At 37.1% G+C, this 25,072-nt stretch overlaps 1 protein-coding gene and 1 long non-coding RNA gene across 3 annotated transcripts in view; one reads left to right on the top strand and one right to left on the bottom strand.

The window, feature by feature from the left end:
- PRTG (protogenin) overlaps positions 1 to 25,072 on the top strand; it is a 152,499-nt gene that overhangs the window by 70,923 nt on the left and 56,504 nt on the right. Inside the window, exons 3-11 of the mRNA XM_005211772.5 lie at positions 163 to 307; positions 1,549 to 1,688; positions 3,167 to 3,304; positions 3,561 to 3,719; positions 4,340 to 4,499; positions 5,280 to 5,527; positions 7,720 to 7,884; positions 11,664 to 11,969; positions 14,760 to 14,948. Coding sequence (XP_005211829.1) covers positions 163 to 307; positions 1,549 to 1,688; positions 3,167 to 3,304; positions 3,561 to 3,719; positions 4,340 to 4,499; positions 5,280 to 5,527; positions 7,720 to 7,884; positions 11,664 to 11,969; positions 14,760 to 14,948 — 1,650 coding nt within the window. The remainder of the gene's footprint in view (positions 1 to 162; positions 308 to 1,548; positions 1,689 to 3,166; positions 3,305 to 3,560; positions 3,720 to 4,339; positions 4,500 to 5,279; positions 5,528 to 7,719; positions 7,885 to 11,663; positions 11,970 to 14,759; positions 14,949 to 25,072) is intronic.
- The window catches only part of LOC104973164 (uncharacterized), an 80,405-nt gene that overhangs the window by 16,515 nt on the left and 38,818 nt on the right, over positions 1 to 25,072 (bottom strand). The window lies entirely within an intron of this gene.

Genomic DNA, 25,072 nt, shown 5'->3' on the forward strand with positions numbered 1-25,072 from the left:
TAAAATTATCTTTTAATTTCTCTCTGTGCTTGTTACGTTGAGTTGGCCTTATGTTTGAGCAGAAGTTCAAGTTTGATAAGTAATACCTAGCATAATTTTATTTCCAAGCATTATATAATAGTGCATATACTTATTCTGAATATGAAAAACTTTATCTTATAGCTATTTCTGCATTTGAAGTTCAGCCAATTTCTATTGAGGTCCGAGAAGGTGGAGTTGCTAGATTTGCATGCAAGATTTCATCAAACCCTCCTGCTGCCATAACATGGGAATTAAATCGGACAACTCTATCTGTAACTATGGACAGGTAAATGCAGCTTTTGTCTTTGAAGATGATACAGAAGGACCAAAGATTTCATCATAAAACTGTATATGGAGAAAGATCACGGTGAAACTGATTTTTGTTTATGATAGCGATAACTAATTTCTTAAAGTGAAGTCGCTGAGTCGTGTCCGACTCTTTGCGACCCCATGGACAGTAGCCTACCAGGCTCCTCCATCCATGGGATTCTCCAGGCAAGAGTACTGGAGTGGGTTGCCATTTCCTTCTCCAGGGGATCTTCCCGACCCAGGGATCGAACCCAGGTCTCCCGCATTGTAGGCAGACGCTTTAAGACATCTCAAACATAGGCAAAGAATTAGATTATCAGTCTCTGGTACATGGGGCATAGTTCCTGGCCTCTTGGTTCAGATCAGAATTCAGATTCTCTTAGTGCTTTGTTCTTTTCCTCAAACATCTTTTCTAACCATGGGACCCCCTGGGCACCTGGATTGCAGCCCAAGAATTTAGGAAACTAAATTACACTTTGACTACTGAGAATAGCAGTGCTGTTTTAAAGGTTTAAGGGTTTCCCATATATACAATAATGGTTGCCCACTTCCATCTTTGCCAATTGCTTAGCAGCCCCCTCTACACCACACACCACACACACACACACACACACACACACAGTCACGTGCCTGCATGCATGCATATACCTAGTCCTCTGAGGTGGTCAGAGTTTAGGGGTCAGGAACTTGGCAGCAACTTCAAAAGTTTGGTTCCTGTCCTAATGAGTAGCAATATTCCTTAGCAGGCTCAAATTGCTTGCTGAAATGGTAAAGAGCACTAAGATGGACAAACTTATTCAAGGAAGAGCTTTAAAAAAAATTTACATTCAGATAAATCTTGACAAATACCTAGATACTAACAGGCAAAAAGTCAGGAATTTGGGAAAAAAATCATACTAAGCTCTAGATTGTAAGTTCTAAATGTACTAAGTACTAAAAGTACTAATCATACTGAGCTCTAAATGTAAGTTTTCATGTCAAGTGAGATTCTGTGTAAAATTACACCAATAGATTTCACAAGTCACATACAGCATAATTACTTGTGTTTTACAGAGTTATAGCCCAAATGAAAACAACTGAATCAAGCTAGTATTTTTAGTCTTGAAAGTATTGCATCTGGCATTTTTAAAAGATTGACTATATTAGTTCTTACCATAGGATAAATGTTAAAATAGAATGTAAAATCTACTACAAAGAGTTTAATCACGTTTCTTCTAGTGACAGGATAACTGCCCTGCCAACAGGAGTACTGCAGATATATGATGTTGACCAGAGGGATGCTGGAAATTACCGTTGTGTTGCTGCTACTATAGCCCACAGACGTAAAAGTATGGAGGCCTCTCTCACAGTGATTCCAGGTACCACATAGAAGTTTATTTTTCAAGCTTTAATTGGCCCAGGTTTTAATTTTCCTTCTCTGGTTATAATAGTATGCTCTAAAGTAGTACTTTAATTTCACTTAAATTTTATTGTAATCTAGTTGGAAAATGATCATTTTTATATATTTAAGCAACCTTCTTCCTCTAACTTGCTTTATACGTTAATATCAACATCTTTAAGAAAGACTGAATTTTTGTTTTATAAATACTTTTGTTTTTAAAATATAAAATGCAGAACGACTTAAAAAAGAATAATAATCATCTAGTTCTACCAAATTTTTCCATTGTCAATAAAAATGTATTTGTTTCCAGTTTGGGTTTTTCTGTCTGTTGTTTTAGGAAAAATTATCCTTTGTAGAAATGATGCATGCTTTATTATAAAGAGTAATGTCTATGAAAGTAAAATACATTTTTTTACATTAAACAACTTGAAAAGTACAAAGATATGTTTTAAAATGTCCCTAGTCCATATCCAGAGGTGATCATTGTTAACATTGAGTGTATATAATTTCATGTATTTTGCCATACATGAATATAGTTAGAAGGGAAACTAGCTAGAGAGATGAATATGAAGAAATGTGTTTTATTAAAATGGAATTACAGATGCTAGTTTTTTATTTTTAAATAATTAAATTTACTTGAATGTTGTGGGGAAAAAACCTGTCCTAAAGACACTGTTGAACTTCAAATGAATGTTTACTCTTCACAAGAGATATTACTTCCTAAAAGATCCTTTAAGATTAAAAAAATTTTTTAAGAAACATCGAAACTGAAATTAAATTTTTGATGCCATATTTTAATTTGAGGTGGTATCTATTAGCTTCTTGGTATGAAGCATAAAGACAAAAGCACTCTCTCACTTCTTCATTCCCCACACTGTCACATTAATTCCCAACAAGATTGTGAAAGTATTAAGTCAATGTTTGAATCTCTACGGAAACAACCTAGGTGTCCATCAACCGATGAATGAATAAATAAAATGTATCTTATCCATTTAATTAAGTATTTAATCTATTATTATTATTCAATAAAAAGAAATGAAGTAGTGGTACATGGTACAACTTAAATGAACCTTAAACTAATGTTTAAATGAAAAGAAGCCAGTTCCAAAAGACCATGTAAGATGTGATTCCTTTTTTATTAAATATCTGGAATAGGCAAACCCAGAGGCAGAAAGTAGATCAGTGATTATCAGCCTATGGGGAGCTTTGAGAGTGACTATTGATAGAGTGGAATTTGTTTTTGGGGTAATGAAAATGCTTTAAAATTGGTTATGGTAATAATTGTACAACTCCAAAAGTACTAAACGCAGTTGAATTGTGCTTCAAACGGGTGAGTTATATCTCAATTAAGTTGTTTTAGAAAAGGAAAAAAGTGACTTCAGAATAGATATTTTAATTCATTTATTATATCTTATTTATAATATTTTCGCATTTCCTGCCTTTTCCCTCTTAAAGGTAAGGAGTCTAAGTCCTTCCACACACCGACCATTGTAGCAGGTCCACAAAACATAACAACATCCCTTCATCAGACTGTTGTTTTAGAATGTGTGGCCACGGGAAATCCCAAACCAATCATTTCTTGGAGCCGTCTTGGTAAGTCTTCTGAGGAAAAAAAATACTTTCCTTCAACTTTGTTCATACTAGTGAAATTGATAACGTGTTTATATACAACACGCATGTTTGGCAGTTACATGGCTTTTAACTTTCTGCAGTTACAGAGTGTAGATGAAAGGTTTTAGTATAGAAAATTTTAGACCTTTTGTGATAATGATTGTTTGGATAGTGATCTTCTGTCAAATTTTAGATCGTATATTACATTGTTTTAACTCAAGTATTCTCTTTGAAATAGATCACAAGTCCATTGATGTCTTTAATACTCGGGTACTTGGAAACGGTAACCTCATGATATCTGACATCAGGCTGCAACATGCTGGAGTGTATGTTTGTCGGGCCACTACCCCGGGCACACGCAACTTTACAGTTGCCACGGCAACTTTAACTGTATTGGGTATGTTTCCTTTCTTTCTGCAATTAGGAGAATCTTACATTTTAACACTTGCTGTTTTACCTCAGAGCTTATTTCCACTTTTCTTTAATTCTGTAGCATTTATGTGAAAGTTGATATGAAATATTATAATCCAGTAATGAATTTTAGGAGGAAATCAAAGCCTTGTGTTAAAATATGGCTAGGATCACTCTGAAGTATTCATCATGTTTGCTTTTATAACATCATGGTCCTTCTTAGTTAAGCTTCCCTTTTATTTTCTCACCCACCTACAAATTCATAAACACATTGACCAGTCTACAATTTTAATTTATTGTCTATGTGCATTCACAAGGGCTGTATGTTGGGCTTAGTTAAGTTAGGATCATGGCACACATATTTTTAGTGTGTTTGTATGTTTGGTGTCAATGGGGAAAGCCTGTGGGAAGTGGACATCTAACTGAGCAATGCAGAGGAAAGGCATCCAGAGAGAGAGAGATTTTAATAGATGTAGAGTGCAGGCAGGAAGCTTAGAATGTCAGATATTTTCAGGGATGGGACTTGTATCATTTGCTGTTCTCTTCCTTGACTGTCTGATTTGTGTTTGTACCACAAAAATATTTTCTTTTTTTTTTTTTAAATAGCTCCTCCTTCATTTGTTGAATGGCCAGAAAGTTTAACGAGGCCTCGAGCTGGTACTGCTCGATTTGTATGTCAGGCAGAAGGAATACCCTCACCCAAAATGTCATGGTTGAAAAATGGAAGGAAGATACATTCAAATGGTAGAATTAAAATGTACAACAGGTGGGCTAAGTCACTTTGCTACTGTTTTAGATAAAACATAATGATTTAGTAATTCTTATGTGAAATGGTTATAATTATAACATCAAATACCTAAATTGGTATTTTAAACTGAAGTAACAATAAGAAATTAACTTAAGACTGTAATATCAGCATGCCAGAATCCATTTGTATTTTATATGTGGATCATGGTAGATTATAATAAAAGTTGGAATGGTTCTCCAGACCTGGCTTCTGGTACTGGTAAGCCACCAGCTAAATTTTTAGCAGCATGTAAACCCTTTGGAGTCTTAGTTCCTTGCTCCATAAAGTGAAGAATTTAGAAGGAAATAGTTAAGTCTCTAAGCATTCCTCCACAGTTCAAACTTAATGATTTTAAGAATTCATTAGTGTAAATAGGACTCTTCTTGTACCGTTCTCATATGTTGAACAAAACTTCTGAACATTTTTATTGACCTGAATTTATGTAACATTGCAACATTATAGAAATTAGATGCTATTAATGATTAATGTTAATATACTTCCTTAATAAAAGCCAAATTTAAAAAAGAGATCAAGCTGTCACCTCAAGACAAAAGGATTTGGATATCACACATACTTACTTATATAGACTCAAAAAACAAGAGTAATTTTAAACAATTAATATAGGTTTTTCTTTAGTAGGGCTGGTTACACAGGTTGCTCTTAGTAACTTGTTATTTAAAGTTTAGAGTGCACTTAGCATAATTTTATTTTTATGTCATCCTTAGACGTTTCATTGAAATAATTTTTTTCTTCCTTCAGTAAATTGGTAATTAACCAGATTATTCCTGAAGATGATGCTATTTATCAGTGCATGGCTGAGAACAGCCAAGGATCAATTTTATCTAGAGCCAGACTGACTGTAGTAATGTCAGAAGACAGACCCAGTGCTCCCTATAATGTGCATGCTGAAACCATGTCGAGTTCAGCCATCCTTTTAGCTTGGGAGAGGCCACTTTACAATTCAGACAAAGTCATCGCTTATTCTGTACACTACATGAAAGCAGAAGGTAAGCAATTTGAGAAGTGTTTATTTTTAAGTGCTACTTACTGTCACGGCTTTGTTTTCAATATAAATGATGTTTTACATAATCCACAAAATATTTTTGAAGTTCTGTGGCATTTACCTCTTTTAATAAAAATAATTACTATATGATCTGTGTATCAGTTTTTTGCTAAATTTTGTATTATTGTATACCTTATGTGTATGCATGCCTGCTCAGTCCCTTCAGTCCCGTTTGACTCTTTGCAACCCTCTGGACTGTATAGCCTGCCAGGCTTCTCTGTTAATGGGATTCTCCAGGCAAGAATATTGGAGTGGATTCTTTACGTGTTTAAGGATAGTTTAAGATTTTTCTGTTTAGAAATAAGTACCATCTTTGCCTGCTCAAAAGTTAGAGTGGTGTACTTTATGAATTTCATTTCAGCCAAGGTATCAATTGCTTAAGACTTAGTATACCAATTTAAGTATGCAATCACATAGGAACAATGGTGTAAATACTTAATAAAATAAGGTGAACTCTAGTCACTGCAGCATGTTATTTTCAAGGGGGAAAGTAAACATTTTCAAATTCCCCATAATATGATTTTGTATATTTTGAATGTTTTCTGAAATCTCATAGAACTCTTTAAAAATTGAGCAGGATACTCTTTATTGATATCTCATTTATTATATAAAAATAGAAATCAAATCTGTCTTTAAATTTTTATTCAGTTCCATATCTGGAATCCTTTTTATCCTCATATTTTCTTTTAGCAAAAAAATGTAGAGGAAATGGAAAAACTAGTTGTAAATCCTAGAGATTTCACTATTGATTTCTTGTGGAAACCATAGCAGAGGTTTACAAATTTTAGTTGTTTACACAAAGTCTGCTTTTTATGCAGTAGACATTCCAAACAAATTTCAAAGAATAGTGCTCTAATAAAATTGTCTGTAGAAACAGGTGGTTTGTTGTTGTTTGTTTTTTGTATTTTGAAGTAGTATTTTGAATTTAAATCAGAGGTCATAGTAGCAAGAAGAATGAAAATCTGATAACTAAGCATGTTGGAGTATGTTAATACCCTTTTTAGTGATTTAAGAAGGTAAAAGGAATGCTGGCTTTGGTGGAGACCACTCTTGTTCGCTATTATGGCTGTTTCATTAGAGCCTCCACATGCAGCTCAGTGGTCTATTCATAGGCAGCACAAGGCTTTTTAATTTGAACTCAAGGACCTTGTTTGGTAGGTCAGAAATCATACTATGCCGTTCCTAATTAACGAGCCATTAGCTAGTCTGTTGTGAAATGCCTGTAATCTTGTCTAATTAAAATGCTATCAAGTTAATTCAGAAATGTGGGAAAACTTAATAGTGGAATTTGCCTTCTGTTTTGTTTATAAATCCAGTGTGGAGAGAAGGGGCTCTGTCCTTAGAGAGTTTTGATTAAGTTGACGTGCATTTACTGTGAATTGTTCACAAAACACAGTAGCTGCCAGCGCTCTTGTTCCACTTTACAGGTTTGCTCTGTAGGAATTAAATCCCACAAAGACAAATCCTCTTCTATATCTTGCCATGCATATTTTATTAAGAATTGCTGAGAGTATTTTTCCTCTTTGGGCGTGGGGGGGTGGGTACCTCATAGTGGAACAAAACGTTTTGAAGCACATTCTGTGCCTCCCAGTTCTTTTGCTTTTAGTATAAATAAAAGAACAACTTGTGTCAGTCAAATTTAATAGAAGCTCTAGGGGCAAAATGAGACCTTTTGCAGGACAACTTTTGGTTTGGTTTATTTTTATAAAGAGTCGAGCCATTACGTTCCCTACTGTCTCTCCATTTATGTTTAAAAGAAAAAAGAAACCGTGATTTAAGCAAGTAAGATTTACACTGTTATGAACTACAGTGTTCTGTAGTATTAAACTCTGTTGTGTTACTGCTGTACATTGTCTCTGATATGGGTTTTGACTAGATGTTAAATGAAGTTTAGAGAAGATTAATTGTTTTCGGTTTGATTTCTTCAGGAAAAATTCAAGCTAAAAACTTGTAGCAAAACATGGTTACTTTTAGAAAATAAAAACCTTCCTATTCACATTTTTCAGAGTCACAAAAATAACAGAGATCCAAGGATCAGTGTATAACAAGACTGTATGTAGTCTTGTTAAATGGTAATGATCTTGTTAATTTAATTTTGAATATTCATAATTTTTAAACACCAATTATTTAATCTAGGTTTAAATAATGAAGAGTATCAAGTAGTCATTGGAAACGACACCACTCATTATATTATTGATGACTTGGAACCTGCCAGCAATTATACTTTCTACATTGTGGCATATATGCCAATGGGGGCCAGTCAGATGTCCGACCATGTGATACAGAACACTTTAGAGGATGGTAAGAAAACGTGATTCTAAGATATCTAAGCATGAACATTAATATGTTTCTTACAACTTTAGAGGAATATGTGTTTTAAGAGAAAATATCCTGGTTTTGGTTTAAAAAAAAAAAAACCAGATGTGATAACTAGCAGGCTAATTTACCGTTTTAGATCTTACCCTCAATTTTTGACAGTAACAGGATATGATAAGGATAAAGAGCACTTTTGTTTATAATTCATACAGTTTTTAATTGGTCATCTGATTTAGTAATAATTTTAAATTTCATGAGCTATAAATATTGAACAAATTCAGACACATAATGCAAATTTTAATAGCAAAATTGTCATTGTATTTCTTCAAGTTCCTAGTTTAAATTGTAAATGCATTGCAGAATTTTTTATTTTCTTTACTGAGTGAAACAAAATGTGAGATTCTCTAGGCAGGAATAAATGTAATGACAATTACATTGAGTGTCTGTAAAGACTGGAGGCCAGAGGAATTGAATTTCTGAAACTGAAAGTTTATAAAATTTAGTACTATCAATTAAAATATTCTTATAAAATCAGATAGCTTATTTTTAGAAAAATTTGTGTTTATTCTGCTTAAGGAGGAAAGTATTACTTGTTCAGTTTGTTATCTCCTATTGGAAGTTGAACTGCTGTGCGTTTGAGGGCTGGCCTCCATGTACTCTTATGAAAGTGAAAATGTTAATCGTTCAGTCATGTCCAACTCTTTGTGATCCTATGGACTGTATGTAGCCCGCCAGGCTTCTCTGTCCCTGAAATTCTCCAGGCAAGAATACTGGAGTGGGTTGCCATTTCCTTCTCCAGAGGATCTTCCCGACCCAGGGATTAAACCCAGATCTCCTGAATTACAGGCTGATTCTTTACCATCTGAACCACAGGGGAAGCCCATATATTCTTATAATGGTGGGAAATTCTGTCTGTTAAAATAGTCCTGATAGAACTGATTCTCCTCCTCTGACTCTTCATCTTGCTCTTCAGGGCCTCTCCATAGCCCATTTTTTGTACTCTACAGTGTGAAAGGGGGATTATTTAAAATATACTTAATTACACTGTTCCCCCTTTACAAATGTTTTCTCATCCATCCTCAAGAAATGGTCCTCCTTGAGTTTTCAAAGCATTTTAATATAAATGATTCTCAAATCTTTCTCTTCATCCATTTAGTCCTACATCTCTTATATTTGTGTAATGCCACTTGTGTAACTGTTTATTTATAAATTCAGACTTTTACTAGAGGAAAAATTATCACTGATCTGGACGCTGAATTCCACATTTGAGTTTATTCCGTTTTAGGGTGAACCATGACCTACCTCTCTAGTTATCTCATTATGTTTAACAGCCTCTGACATGTATAACTAAAGTGAAACACAGGCTGGTGTTTGCTGCTGCTGTTGCTTTGGGTTTATGAGGTATATGAGGTATTGCCCCATAGAAGAAAATGTGTCTAAAGCATAGCAAGCCACTGGTTAAACTTGCCAGTTCCAGTTCAGTTATGATCTCAAAGTTTTCTCCTTTAAACCTTTCCTTATTTTGCAACTTTTTTGTTTAATTAAATTTCATTTTGTTTTCTGGATAACATACAGACTTCTGACACTGCTTTTTCAGTTTCCACATCAGTATCCTGCCCCCATTTCCTCAGCCTGTGCTTGTCAGGCTTCAGGCAAGATACTGGAGTGGGTTGCCATTCTACTCTGTGTGGGTCTCCTAGGGTACACAGCAGACACAGCTAATATTTGTGAAATGTTTACCACTGCCTGTTCTAAAAACCTTTCTTCCAGTGGCTCATTTAATCCCGACCTAGCCCTATGATAGAAGAACCATTGTTATATAAGAGTAGTAAAGTATAGGCGTGAGGATGTAGGCTCTAGATCTACTTCCTTACTTCCAAGCTGTGTGACCTTGGATAAGTGATTTCACCTCTCTACCTCAGTTTTCTTAGCTATAAAGTATAAATAATAGGGACGCTCTCTTCACTGGGTTTTTGTGAGAATTCATGAGTTCATGTAAAGGACTCAGAAATGCTTAGTTTTCCCTTTTCTACCTATTATTTCATTAATTCAACAAATATTTATTGAGTACCTGCTATGTGTTATTCAGTATTCAGTAGTGAATGAAAGAGATGAAAAATTGGCCTATAACTTGTGGAAGAAGAAACTATTACTTTCTACTGTGGGAGAAGAGGGAGAGGAACAATAAATAAGATGAACACCCAGTGATATATACTAAGTTAGATAGTAGTAAGTGTTGAGAAGAAGGAAGAAAGCAGGAAAGGGGAGTAAGTCTTCAGACAGAGATACCTCTTGTCATGGGTTACATTTGAAGACCTAAAGGAAATGAAGGGGCTTCCCTGGTGGCTCAAATGGTAAAGAATCTGCCTGCAAAGCAGGAGAACTGGGTTCGATCCTCTGAAGAAGGGAATGGCTACCCACTCCAGTATCCTTGCCTGGAGAATTCCAAGAACAGAGGAGCCTGATGGACTACAGTCCATGGGGTCGCAAAGAGTCGGACACGACTGAGCGACTAACACACACACAAAGGAAATGAAAATGGGGACTGGCTAAGCAAATGACTGAAAGATGTGCATTCTAGGAGAGGAAACAGAAATTGCTAAGGGCCTGAAGCACAAGCATGGCTACAGTGGAGGGAACAAGCAGAAAGTAGTAGGAGATGAGGCATAGAATGAGGAGCCAACCATACAAGTATCAGTGGATAGGGTTTCGTGTGAAGCTTCAATGAGGACTTTAGCTTTTCCTGTGAGTAAAATGGGAGCTATTTTGAGGAGAATAATGACAAGATCTGACCTGGAATTTAATAGCAAATGTGTTGAGACTAAATGGTAGAGATGAGGACAAAGGCAGGGAGATCTGTTAGGAGGCTATTGGGACAATACAGGCTGAGGGTGATGGTGCAGGGACCATGGGGGTGGCCATGTAAGTCATAGAGCCACGGGATTGAATGTGGGGAGTGTGTGGAGGAGTCAAGAGTGACACCAGGGTTTTCATCTTTTGCGGTTGGACAAATAGTTTCCATCACTTGAGGTAGGAAAGCCTGTAGAAGAAACTATTGTTTTCATACCCATTTTGTATATGAAGAAACCTAGACACAGAGAAATTAATTTGGCTAAGATCACACACAGTAGAAATTGGTATAACGAGGACTCAGTAACTCAGAGGCTAACTCCAGAACTCATCTTAACTTTTAATATTAGACTGCTTCCCAGTATTCTTGACCCATTTTCCTGGAGTGCCAGTTATATTCAGATTATTTACAGGAAAATCATTGTGTTCATATTAAGCAGCATGGAGATATAGTTGGGGATAAAAAAAGTCACACTAATTTTTAAGATACAGCTGTTAAACACTTCAAATTATTTGTCAGGTTTTAACCCTGCTGTCCTCAGCTTCTCCATTCTTGTGTAATTCTCTTTTCTATGTTTTAAGGCATCTTGGTGAAGTTATTGTGAAATATTCTCATGTTTTTTATGAGTATTAAGTAAGCTCATATTCATCCCAGACAACATCAAAACAGTCACAGCAACATTGATGAAAATCTTGCTTTCTTTGGTTCTCCACACTGGATCCTCCCTTCAATATTTTTTCCTTCCTTTTTCTGGTTTGCACTCTGCTTGACTGGAAGCCTCAGCCAGGGTTGAAAGGACCTGTTCTTTATTATATGATGTGCTGCTGCTAAGATACTTCAGTAAATACTAGTGTGCTAGTTGATCATTTTGATCCTAAATATTGATAAGCAATCTGCCTTCTTTTATGACTAGTTCCCCTGAGACCTCCTGAAATTAGTTTGACAAGTCGAAGTCCCACTGATATCCTCGTCTCCTGGCTGCCCATCCCAGCCAAGTACCGGCGGGGCCAGGTGGTCCTGTACCGTCTCTCCTTCCGCCTGAGCACTGAAAACTCCATCCAAGTTCTGGAGCTCCCAGGGACCACTCATGAGCACCTCTTGGAAGGCCTGAAACCTGATAGTGTCTACCTGGTGAGGATTACTGCTGCCACCAGAGTGGGGCTGGGAGAGTCTTCAGTGTGGACCTCACACAGGACACCCAAAGCTACAAGTGTGAAAGGTAAATGTGGACTATTAAGGAAGAATAACACAGTATCTTTCTTCTTTGTCTTATCTAACTTAGGTTTATATTTTTAAATTTTGTCTCAAAAATTAAAATATTCCATAGATCATGGGTTTAATTGAAAACAATTTAAACTTTTGGTTCAGATCAGATCAGTCGCTCAGTTGTGTCCGACTCTTTGCGACCCCATGAATCTCAGCACGCCAGGCCTCCCTGTCCATCACCAACTTCTGGAGTTCACTGAGACTCACATCCATCGAGTCAGTGATGCCATCCAGCTATCTCATCCTCTGTCATCCCCTTCTCCTCTTGCCCCCAATCCCTCCCAGCATCAGAGTCTTTTCCAATGAGTCAACTCTTCGCGTGAGGTGGCCAAAGTACTGGAGTTTCAGCTTTAGCATCATTCCTTCCAAAGAAATCCCAGGGCTGATCTCCTTCAGAATGGACTGGTTGGATCTCCTTGCAGTCCAAGGGACTCTCAAGAGTCTTCTCCAACACCACACTTCAAAAGCATCAATTCTTGTGCTCAGCCTTCTTCACAGTCCAACTCTCACATCCATACCTGACCACAGGAAAAACCATAGCCATGACTAGACGAACCTTTGTTGGCAAAGTAATGTCTCTGCTTTTGAATATGCTATCTAGGTTGGTCATAACTTTCCTTCCAAGGAGTAAGCGTCTTTTAATTTCATGGCTGCAGTCACCATCTGCAGTGATTTTGGAGCCCAGAAAAATAAAGTCTGACACTGTTTCCACTGTTTCCCCATCTACTTGCCATGAAGTGATGGGACCAGATGCCATGATCTTTGTTTTCTGAATGTTGAGCTTTAAGCCAACTTTTTCACTCTCCTCTTTCACTTTCATCAAGAGGCTTTTTAGTTCCTCTTCACTTTCTGCCATAAGGGTGGTGTCATCTGCATATCTGAGGTTATTGATATTTCTCCTGGCAATCTTGATTCCAGCTTGTATTTCTTCCAGTCCAACGTTTCTCATGATGTACTCTGCATATCTATGCTTAATTTGCACATCCTTCAAAGATACATGGGTCCATATTATACAGAGTGAAGTAAGTCAGAAAGAGAAAGATAAATATTGTATATTAACACATACATATGGAATCCAGAAAGATGGTATGGAATAATTTATTTGCAGGGCAACAGTGGAGAAACAGACATAGAACACAGACTTAGGGACGTGGGGAAAGGGGAGGAGAGAATGAGCTGTATGGAGAGAGTAACATGGAAACTTACATTACCATATGTAAAATAGATAACCAGCAGCAATTTGCTATATGTCTCGGGTAACTTGAAACAGGAGCTCTGTATCAACCTAGAGGGGTGGGATGGGGAGTGAGATGCGAGGGAGGTAAGAGAGAGGGAATATATGTATACCTATGTCTGATTCATGTTGAGATTTGACAGAAAACAGCAAAATTCTGTAAAGCAATTACTTCAATTAAAAAATGAATTAAAGGAAGATACATGGGTCTAAATCAAATTGAATTACCAAGTTATTTATTAATAGAGGCCTAATTAACTCCTGTGCTGGCACAGCCGCCACACTCAATGCAAAGAAATAGAACAGTCAATTTTTCTGGGCTCCAAAATCACTGCAGATGGTGATTGTAGCCATGAAATTAAAAGACGCTTACTCCTTGGAAGGAAAGTTATGACCAACCTAGACAGCATATTAAAAAGCAGAGACATCACTTTGTCAACAAAGTAGTCAAGGATGTGGTTTTTCCAGTGGTCATGTATGGATGTGAGAGTTGGACTATAAAGAAAGCTGAGCACCGAAGAATCGATGCTTTTGAACTATGGTGTTGGAGAAGACTCTTGAGAGTCCCTTGGACTGCAAGGAGATCCAACCAGTCCATCCTAAAGGAAATCAGTCCTGGGTGTTCATGGGAGGAACTGATGTTGAAGCTGAAACTCCAGTGCTTTGGCCACCTGATGCGAAGAGCTGACTCATTTGAAAAGACCCTGATTCTGGGAAAGATTGGGGGCAGAAGGAGAAGGGACACAGAGGATGAGATGGTTGGATGGCATCACCAACTCAATGGACATGAGTTTGGGTAAACTCCGGGAGTTGGTGATGGACAGGGAGGCCTGGCGTGATGCAGTTCATGGGGTCTCAAAGAGTCGGACATGACTGAGTGACTGAACTGAAATGAATCAGTATCACTATCATATATTTTTAAACAAATCATCAATTTAATAGAAAGATCATAGTACTAGGAAGTTCCAGACCCTTTTCCTCTTTTACTAATGTGGAGTGTAATGTGACTGGGCTTTTTGTTGTTAATTGATTAATCACAATTAGATGGTCAAAATTAGGAAATACGTATGACTGATTCATTTTGATATTTGGCAAAAACAACAAAATTCTGTAAAGTAATTATCCATCAAATAAAAAATAAATTTTATAAAATTACAAAATACATATTGCTTCTTTGAAAAAACTTAAAATCCACAAATATAATTTTGTTCTTATTTATATATTGGATTGGCCAAAAAGTTCATTTGGGTTTTCATACACTGTTATGGAAAAACCCAAACTTTTTGGCCAACCCCATACCTTAGTTTTTTTTTCTGTAGTATCTTATACTTTTAATTCTGTCTCAAAGTTTAATATCGTTGTGTAATTTTTAATATGAAGGGCAAATGTAATTATTGGAATTGAACTTTTATGCAGTTGTTGATTTAGAATGGAGAGCTCTCCACTCTCCTGTGTTTTCATGTGAATTAGGAGTTTTCTTACACATACACATCTGGTGAATTTTTGTAGCCCCTAAATCTCCAGAGTTACATTTGGAACCTCTGAACTGTACCACCATTTCTGTGAAGTGGCAGCAAGATGCTGAGGATACAGCAACCATTCAAGGCTACAAGCTGTACTACAAAGAGGAGGGGCAGCAGGAGCACGGACCCATTTTCTTAGATACCAGTGGCCTTCTCTACACTCTCAGTGGTTTAGGTGAGTGAACCTGTATAGTGCTTTTCCTTTTTTCCTTCCTCTCTGACCATTTGGGAGAAAAAGTTATTGGATATAAGGCAGAATCACTGACTTAGTGATAAAAAGAAAAGAAGTGACTTTACTACCTCACTGTGTGTATTCTACTGCATAAGTCATTCAGTGGTCCTTGACTCACCGCTGAGTGACTCAGCACAATGTCACAAGTGCTCAGTCATTCAGTCGTGTCTGACTCTTTGCAATCCCATGGACTGCAGCCCGTCAGGCTCCTCTGTCCATGGGATTCTCCAGGCAAGAATACTGGAGTGGGTTGCCATTTCCTCCTCCAGGGGATCCTCCCAACCCAGGGATCGAACCTGGGTCTCCCGCATTGCAGGCAGATTCTTTACCATCTGAGCCAATGTATCTTTCTATCTTCTCGCCAGCACTGGGCATCTGACTTTCTTTCTGAAGTTCACTTCTGGTGGAGTGATATACTGATCTCACTCTTGTGATCTATTCTTGTGACTGTATGGTGGATGTAGAATAGAAATGTGAAAATAGCAATATTGTTATGCCAGATGATCAGATTAACTTAGAAATTGCCTGAGAGACATAAAGAGCAAATTAATGGTTACCAGTGTGGTGGGGAGAGGCACTATGGGGTAGGGGAGAGAAGGGTATAAAAATTATTGGGTGTAAGACAGGCTCTAGTATTATGGTACAACATGGGGAATATAGCCAATATTCTGTAATAATTGTAAATGGACTATAAGATTTAAAATTGTATTAACAAATAAATAACCAAATTAAAAAAAAAAAAGAAATTGCCTAAGAGTTCTCTATATTATTTTGCATGTGTAAAAAATATGTAAATTATGTACAAAATAACGCTGTTACATATGAATCATGTAACTGTAAATATTTATTGTATGTAGTTCTAACACAGAAACACTCAAGAAAAAAACCCTTAATTTTATGTTTGGGTTCATCAGAGTTCTGAAAGATACTGTTTTATTCGCTATTCATCCTATCTTTGCACAGTGAAAGGGTTTTGTTATGTAAACATGTTTAGTAGATGGTATAATAAAGACACTTACAACTACAATAAATGCATGAGTATAAACAGATACTCAAGGTGTAGACTGCACACTTAGCTGTTTGTTGCTCATGAGTAGATTTTTACCCTTAAGCACAAAGCAGCAAGTTTATGATCATCAGCTGAATTCCTACTGGATTATTACAGCCCCTTCTGCACATACTGGACATTTACAAGCACTCTGGCTTTCCCCATCACAGACCACCCTTTGGTGTGCGGGCAGGAAGGAGGCATAGTGGTCCCATCCAGGAAGGCTTCATTTCCCTGGCCTTGCAGCATTAGACCAGAGTCCCTGTGAGTAAGAAGCAGTGGTGCAAATCTCTTTTCAGACCCAAGGACACAGAACCCCACCCTCCAGTTCTTGGCAGTAGTTTCCCAGATGGCATTTTGCTTGTAATCTTGTTGTTTTGGATTTTAATTGAATCTGTATTAGGTTAAATAAGTTTCACAGTTGATCCCTGTCATGCAGCTTTATAAAGGATGAGAAGTTACATATGTTCCAGGGGTGACCTTCCTTAAGCCATTGATGCTCAGATGACATTAGCCCAACCTACTGCCAAGCACTCAGAAGCAGTTATCTCTAGCCATGCTTTCTCAGGGTGCCTTCCCTTTCCGTAGGCATGTCATTTCATCTGGAAAACTTTAGTCAGTATCAAGTAAGAAACGGGCTTTGAGACAATTGTTGATGAAAAATCATACATCAAGCTTAATACCTCCAATTTCTTCACTGATAGTTTAGAAATATAAATACACTGAAGATACAAAACAGGAGATTCTTAGAGCAATCTTCTTGAACATATTAGTAGCTTATTCTAAACAGATGAGTAATTTATTGGAAAAAAAAGTAATGCTCTGCTTGTGAAAAGTTTAAAGAAACATTTTATTAAAACTTTGCCAATTAAAAACAGTTCTTTAAAATTTAATTTTTTTCTGCAGATAGCATACATTTATATATATATATAAGATCCATTGATTTTTGTTAAAATCTTTTATAATCTCTATATAATAGCTTTCGTCCTATAAACCTTTATTTCTTCCTGTGTTTTAAAAATAAATTGCATATGTTTACTGCCTGCGTTTTTTTATGGTATGATCCTTTGCATATGCCATTTGGGGTAATTCAGTTAAAATCATTTTATAGTGTATAAAAATAGGAAATGATTCTGTTATAGTCCATATACCCCATCTGTTAAAATAGCCCCATGTTTCCCGACTGGAGTTAGACTGAGTAGCTGGAGTAATTGCAGTGCAGGGTGGCAGAGGACTTTGTCATAGCTTTAGAGCTTTCTTGTTAGAGGCACGTTCCATACCCCTGGAGTTTCAGGGACAGAGCTGGAATGGTTGACTGCCAGGGATGCAGTTGTACAGATTCACACATTGTACAGCTGTTAACTAGATCACCTTTAAGATGCCTTCTAATTTTTAGAGTCCTGGGATCCCATTTTCCTTTTCTTAAAAGTCACCGTGGGGCCTAGCCCAGCTTATAGCAAGCGAATGGGTTTACCCAACTAAGCAACCAAGTGTTAACAGCTTTCACTCCTTTCCTTCTTACTTTTGGCTGTTGGGGGTGGGCAGTATCTTCTGTTAACTGGACAGCTGACCATCTGTGATCATTTTTAGCGTGAGCATCTGGCAGTAGCTGCCTGTTTAACAGCTAGTGAGATGTCTAAAGGGCAGTAGGTTAAGGGAACACTATCTATGTCTTACATGGCAAATACTTGCTTTTATTGAGCTTCTGCACATTAAAGATACTCTAACTGGAACTAGATTTACTAAGTGGGCTTGGAAATGAAATTTAAATGCTTTTGTTTGCTGATTCAATGTCAGTTTGAGTAGCAAACTAAGGTCTCAAAATTTCATTTTCATACTAATCCCCTTTCTGATGCCCTTTTTGTTCAATTTCTGATAATTAAGTTTTCATTAAAAAAGTATGTTACTGGGACATTCTGTCCGTAGTAATATATATAGTTCTTTGTTTCTGAAAAAAAGAAATAGGTGAAGGAGTTCATGTATTTCAGTTGCTGTAACAGTCATTTAAAATTCTTTTTTATGTAAGGCATTATAGCACTAGATTAAAAAAATGTAGCGAATGTGACCACTGCCTAAAACAAGAAGGATTAAACCAAGATTCAGTTGACTTGTCTAATTTTCTCCTCAATTTTTTCCCAAATCTGATTAACTAAATTTAATTGTACTTAATATTGAAAGTTATTTTAGAACATTTTACTCTAAACCCTCAAAGCTCCATTCCCTGAAATGTAGAATGTTTTCTTTTTAAAGCGGCTAAAAAGATTCTTGTATATTTGTTAGTGTGATATAAATTTTGTCAGAGCAGTGGAAGTATTTTAATGTTGCTAGTTTGTTCTGGTTTAATGGTTTTAAGATACACAGTTTGATTTTATTGGAATTGGTTTACTTTGGGGGAGTTGGATAAAAAGCACTGGGCTTGTGATTAAACGTTTATGTGATTTGTTCTAAATTGTGGTTTGTGGTTTTCTTCAAGATTTTGTTATCTTTGTAGTGATTATTTTCACTTCGGTTTTTTACCCCCTTGGCACTTTCAGTGTTTAGTTAGTTTTAAATAGAATTTTAAAATGTTTGTTTCATTCATCATACAATAAACCGAAGCAAAATTAATAGCACAGTTGTGCTCCCTGATAATAGGCTGATTGGAATAATTTGTTCCTCTTTTATTGTCTGTTTATTTCAGAAATTGGCTTCACATTCTGAAGTTAGAGTTTCTAATCACAAGAGGACTTTTTATAAGCTGATTGTCAGAAACTGTTCTTAATTGTTTTGTCTGTGTAGAAGAAATTGAAAAGGGGAGGATTACTTATATAGTGCTATTTTAGTTTAGCATTTAGGACACTGATACTAGATCATCTTTAGCTTCTATTTTGTCAAAGAATTTGTGCTATTAAATATTTCACAGCAAGCCTGATTAGTGAGCAGGTTTTTTACACCAATTGTAAAGATCTAAAATATTCAAAATCACACCTTCAAAACTTAGAGATCTCTTTTTGAGAAATCTAAAGTTAGAACTTTATGGGAAATAACTTCATGGGAAAAGGATGGGGAAACAGTGGAAACAGTGTCAGACTTTATTTTTCTGGGCTCCAAAATCACTGCAGATGGTGACTGCAGCCATGAAATTAAAAGACGCTTACTCCTTGGAAGGAAAGTTATGACCAACCTAGATAGCATATTCAAAAGCAGAGACATTACTTTGCCAACAAAGGTCCGTCTAGTCAAGGCTATGGTTTTTCCAGTGGTCATGTATGGATGCGAGAGTTGGACTGTAAAGAAAGCTGAGCGCTGAAGAATTGATTTTTTTGAACTGTGGTGTTGGAGAAGACTCTTGAGAGTCCCTTGGACTGCAAGGAGATCCAACCAGTCCATTCTAAAGGAGATCAGTCCTGGGTGTTCTTTGGAAGGACTGATGCTAAAGCTGAAACTCCAATACTTCGGCCACCTCATGCAAAGAGTTGACTCATTGGAAAGACTCTGAAACTGGGAGGGATTGGGGGCAGGAGGAGAAGGGGACGACAGAGGATGAGATGGCTGGATGGCATCACCGACTCGATGGACTTGAGTCTGAGTGAACTCCCGGAGTTGGTGATGGACAGGGAGGCTTGGCGTGCTGCGATTCATGGGGTCACAAAGAGTCGGACACTACTGAGCGGCTGAACTGAACTGAAAGTTAGAACTGCCAACTCTAGGAGTAGGAGTCTCCAGAAACAGTCCCTGGTTAATGATGTAATTTTTTTAATTGTAGGAAATTTGCTGTACAGTGTTGTGATGGTTTCTACCATACAGCAACACAAATGTAGTTTTCAAGTCCATTAGCCATTTTTTGTAGAAGCATGATAAAATTAAGTTAGATTTCTGGGTGTTATCTTGCCCTATGGTACTGATAGAACAGGGTTTGGTTGTGGGGCTACATATCTCATGAAAGAAAATAGAGAACTAGCACTAGTGAGCCAAATTGATCTAACCAGAGGAAGTTGTAATCTTTCCTTTCATCAAGGCAGAACAAGATTTTGTGGCATGATGATCAGAGACAGTTCATTGTGAACCTTACTATAATAGAGATTTTGTTTTTAGGAGAATTAGAATCATTAAATGGCACCCCACTCCAGTACTTGTGCCTGGAAAATCCCATGGATGAAGGAGCCTGGTGGGCTGCAGTCCATGCGGTCGCTAGAAGTAGGACACGACTGAGTGACTTCACTTTCACTTTTCACTTTCATGTATTGGAGAAGGAAATGGCAACCCACTCCAGTGTTCTTGCCTGAAGAATCCCAGGGACCGGGGAGCCTGGTAGGCTGCTCTTTATGGGGTTGCACAGAGTTGGTCACGACTGAAGTGACTTAGCAGCAGCAGCAGCAATTTATGACATATGGAAGTCACATTTTTAAAGCAAGCCTAAGTCTTTTCAGAGACTGTATTCCCTCACCCCTCTCAGCCAAGGAAGGCTTAGATAACACTCAGAAAATCTTTAAAAGTATGCTCCAGGTGAAAATCCGTATGATGTGGTTGGTCTGCATGTTTCTGACTGCATCACTTAAGATGGAGTAAAAAAGACATGATATTGTATAACAAAATCTTCCTAATGGTGAATAATTTCAGTTGTATAATTCTGTACTGACTTTTAGTGTATAAATTCATTTCAGATAATATGGTGCTTTGATACCAACTACTAGCCCAAATACCGTTACAGATGTCAGGAGTCTTTCACTGCTGAAGTAATGTATCAACAACAACATAAATATCATTAACTATTCTGTCCAGATTAGCTTTGACTTCGTAATGCAGCACTCGTTTCTATGAGATCATTTTGCTTTTATTTGTTAACAGACCATGTTTAGGATTGGTGTAAACATTCCATTAACATTATTGCTGTCATTTACCACAGGCAAGATCTTTGAGGACATAGCCTCGCATTTTTTGTCTCTCTTCAGTTCTTCCTGTGCTTTACCACAGGTAATTCTCACTTTTAGTAGAAAAAGTTGCTCTGAACAGTATCTGATTACATTCTTTTATTGTTTCTTTTCAAATAATTACAAAATAAGTTCATTTAACTGAAGTCAGTAGACTTCTTAAAGGAATGATCTTTGGAAACCACCTACTATGTAGGCCATAAAATTGACTATGAGTACAAATTAAAGGGAACATTTAAAAGTGTTGCATTTCACTTCCTTCATTGTTAAGTATCTCTTAAGTTATCATTTTTTAATTTTGTGTTTAATTTGTTATCAAGACAAAACATGTTGACAGTTAGAGACTTTAGGGAATAGTGAAATATTTTTTCCTAATTTACTGAGAGTGAAAATCTTAAAAATTTCCTTCTCTGTACTGTCCAATAATGCCACATATGATTGATACTCAGATCACATTTTAGAACCTTAATACTTAAATTAAAAAAAAAAAAAACTTAAAAAAACCTGTTGCTCAAAAGAAATGGGAGCTTCCACGTCTAAAACATCCCATTACTAAAAAAAATACTGTTTCATTAAGACAATAAAAAAGATTTTTGTTTGACAATTTGCAACTACCTCTAACTAAAGACAGAATGTTTGTAGGTTAATGAAACTGTAAAAACTATACAAAAGTTACAGTTAATCATCTGTTTATCTTTTCTTAAATTCTTTTTCTTGGATGAAAGGTAATCTTCCATTTTAAAATATTTTTTATACTCTCTGGACAAAATTAGAGACCTATACTTTCTGTTTGGAAAAAATCTTGCTCAGCTGTTAAGTCTTAACTCTTCTGGGAGTATTTTTGTGATCCCAAATGGAATCAGGCTTTCCAGTAGTACATCATGTACAATACACTGGTACAGAAGCACTTGGCACTGACAGAGGAAAAGCATCAGATGACAAAGTTTCGTGTCTACTGCCTCAATTTAACTTACAAGTTCCACAGTTTATTAACAGATCCTGGTTGTTTGCCTCAATAGAGATAATAATAATAGTTGTTTTAGAATGTTAGGAAGATTAAGTAACATAATACACATAAGAGTTAACATTGCATTGTAAATTGCATTGTAGGTCCTCAACAAATGTTAGCTGTCATAACTGTTTTTAAAATGGTTCTTCTCCCATTTTAAATCTTCTCCTAGGATAGAGTCTGAAAATCTGGATTTAAAAAAAATTTTTTCCCATGTTACCTTCCATGATCATTAGATGTGGAAACCACTACTTCTTGAGCTTTAATATGTGTATGAATTTACCCAGGAACCTTGTTAAAATTTACTATGTCTGGGTGAAGCTGGAAATTTTTGTATTTCTGCCCATTTTGAGAAGCAAGGGTCTAGACCAGGACTAGGCAGATTTTCTCTGTAATGAGCCAGATAGTAAATATTTTAGGCTTTGTGGGTGCTATGAGCTGAATGTTTTATGTTCCCACCAAATTCATATGGTGAAACTCTAATCCCTAATGTGACTATATTTGAAGACATAGCCTTTGAAAGTGTGATAAATGTTGAATGAGGTCATGAGTGTGAGGCCCTAATCTAATAAGGCTGGTGTCCTTATAAGAAGAGGAAGAAATACCAGAGTGCTCTCTCCATCAGGAGATAGTGAGAAAGTAACAGTCTAGAAGCCAGGAAGAGACTTCTTATCAGACATAGACTCCTGCCACACGTTGATCTTGGACTTCCCAGTCTCCAGAACCTTGAGAATATAATTTCTATTGTTTGAGCCATCCAGTCCATGGCATTTTGTCATGGCAGCCTACACAGATGAATACAGTGGGCCATATGGTCTCTTCCACAAATGCCTGACTCTGGCACTATAGCACAAAGCAGCACAGAAAAGTCATAAACGTATGGATGTTGGTTGTGGTCCAATAAAGGTTTATTTATGGAAACTGAAATTTTTAAAAAATATTTATTTGTCTGTAGTGGGTCTTAGTTGTGGCACCTGGGATCTTTGGTCTTCATTGCAGCATGCAGACTTTCTAGTTGCTGCATTCAAACTCTTAGTTGTTGCATGCGAACTCTTAGTTGGGATATGTGGAGTCTAATTCCCCAACTAAGGATCAAACCCGGGCCCCCTGCATTGGGAGCATCTTAGCCACTGGACCACCAAGGAAGTCCCTGGAGACTTAAATTCGAGTTTCATGTAATCTTTGATGTGTCATAAAATATTGTTTAAAATTTTTTTCTGACCACTCAAAAATGTGAAAACCATTTTTTAGCTGGCAGGTTACCCAGAGGCAGTAGGCCATGTTGCTATGGTTTGGCAATTCCAGGTGTAGACTTGATAGTCTTTGCTCTTCAAAATGTGGTCCCAGGATCAGCAGCATAATTTGAAATTTTATTTAAATGTTGAATTTCAGGTTCCCCATCCCTTCCCCAGATCTACTGAATCAGAGTCTCCACTTTAACACAATTACTAGGTGACTAGTATGTACATAAAAGTGGAAACACTGGTACCTAGTACAGTAATATTTTTCTTAAATAGCCATGTTAGTTTTTTATAACTTAATAACTCTTAGTTCTAGTTTGTTATTCTTGTTGGAAATCTTCATAAATTTATTTTTGTGCCTTCTAGATGCCTATAATTGTCAGGCCAATGATAGTTTTTAATTTTGTTACTGCTGAACCTCTGTTTAGTCCATGTTTATTGTGCTTTTTATTGTTTACCTTGTTTCCAGTCACATTTCCCCATACTTCTCAGCTTGTTGATGTTGTTCAGTTGCTGAGTTACGTCCGACTGTTTGTGGGTCGCAACAGCAACTCTTCAGCTGCAGCTCATGAACTGCAGCTCTCCAGGCTTCCCTGTCCTTCACTATCTCCTGGAGTTTGCTCAGACTCATGTCCATTGAGTCAGTAATGCCATCTAACCATCTCATCCGCTGTTGCCCCTTCTTCTCCTGCCCTCAGTTTTTCCCAGCATCAAGGTCTTTTCCAGTGAGTCGGCTCTTTGCATCAAGTGGCCAAAATATTGGAGCTTCAGCTTCAGCATGAGTCCTTCCAATGAATATTCAGGGTTGATTTCCTTTATATAATAAGGAAAATGTGACCTTCATGGTTATCATCGTTCAGTCAGTACATTTCTTCCCAAACATCCAAGGAGTGGATGAGTCACAGGCTCTCACGTATAATCTTGTAGTTTGAGCCCTATATTCCTATATTTTGTTTGCCACTGAGTACTCCTTCACAGATTCATTTTCTGATTCTCAAATATTTACCAAGTTCACCATGTGGTGGTCCCTACGTTAGAACCCAACCATATTTAATGTAGACAGATCATACATTTGGGGAACTTAGGAGGAAGAATAATAATTACATACGCAATTAAAATAAGGTGTGATGAACTCCTTGATAGCGGAAGTCAGATCGCTGCTATGGCATTTGACAGGAACCTCAGACCTAATTGAGGGATAAAATGGGGATGGCTTTCAGTAAGAGAACATTTGTGTTGAGATCTAAAGGAAGATCTCAGCCAGGCAAAGGTGCTGGGGCAGATACAGTTCATGGGGGTCTGATAAAATAATATAAAATAGGTTAAAGCAATATAAAAATATACTATAGATACAGGGTCTTTAATAGACCTCTTGTGACCCCATGGACACCAGGCTCCTCTGTCCATGGGATTTTCTAGCCAAGAGTACTGGAGTGGGTTGCCATTTCCCTCTCCAGGGAATCTTCCTGACCCAGGGATCGAACCCAGGTCTCCCACATTGTAGACAGATGCTTTACCATCTGAGCCACCAAGGAAGTCCCATGCAAATAAAGGGTTCTGAAACTCCAGCTTCATAGCTTCTGGGTAAAGTTACCTTTGCAAAGAGGGGATAGCAGAACCCTGGAAGTACTCAAGGAATGCTGGAGTTTATGTGGGTTAGCCAGGAGGTGAGGAGGAACTAAATGTGTTCTGGAGGAACTAAAATGTTACTATGACCAGAGTGAAATGGGAGAGGAAAGCTCCTGGTAAGGCATGTGAGGGAATTCCAGCTTTATCCTTAGGGCAGTGTGAAGCCATGAAATGATTTTAAGTAAGCAAGTGGCCTGATTAGGTTCATGTTTAGAAATATCTTTCTGTTG

The sequence above is a fragment of the Bos taurus genome, chromosome 10 (assembly GCF_002263795.3).
Source record: "Bos taurus isolate L1 Dominette 01449 registration number 42190680 breed Hereford chromosome 10, ARS-UCD2.0, whole genome shotgun sequence".
NCBI classification, from domain to species: Eukaryota; Metazoa; Chordata; class Mammalia; order Artiodactyla; family Bovidae; genus Bos; species Bos taurus.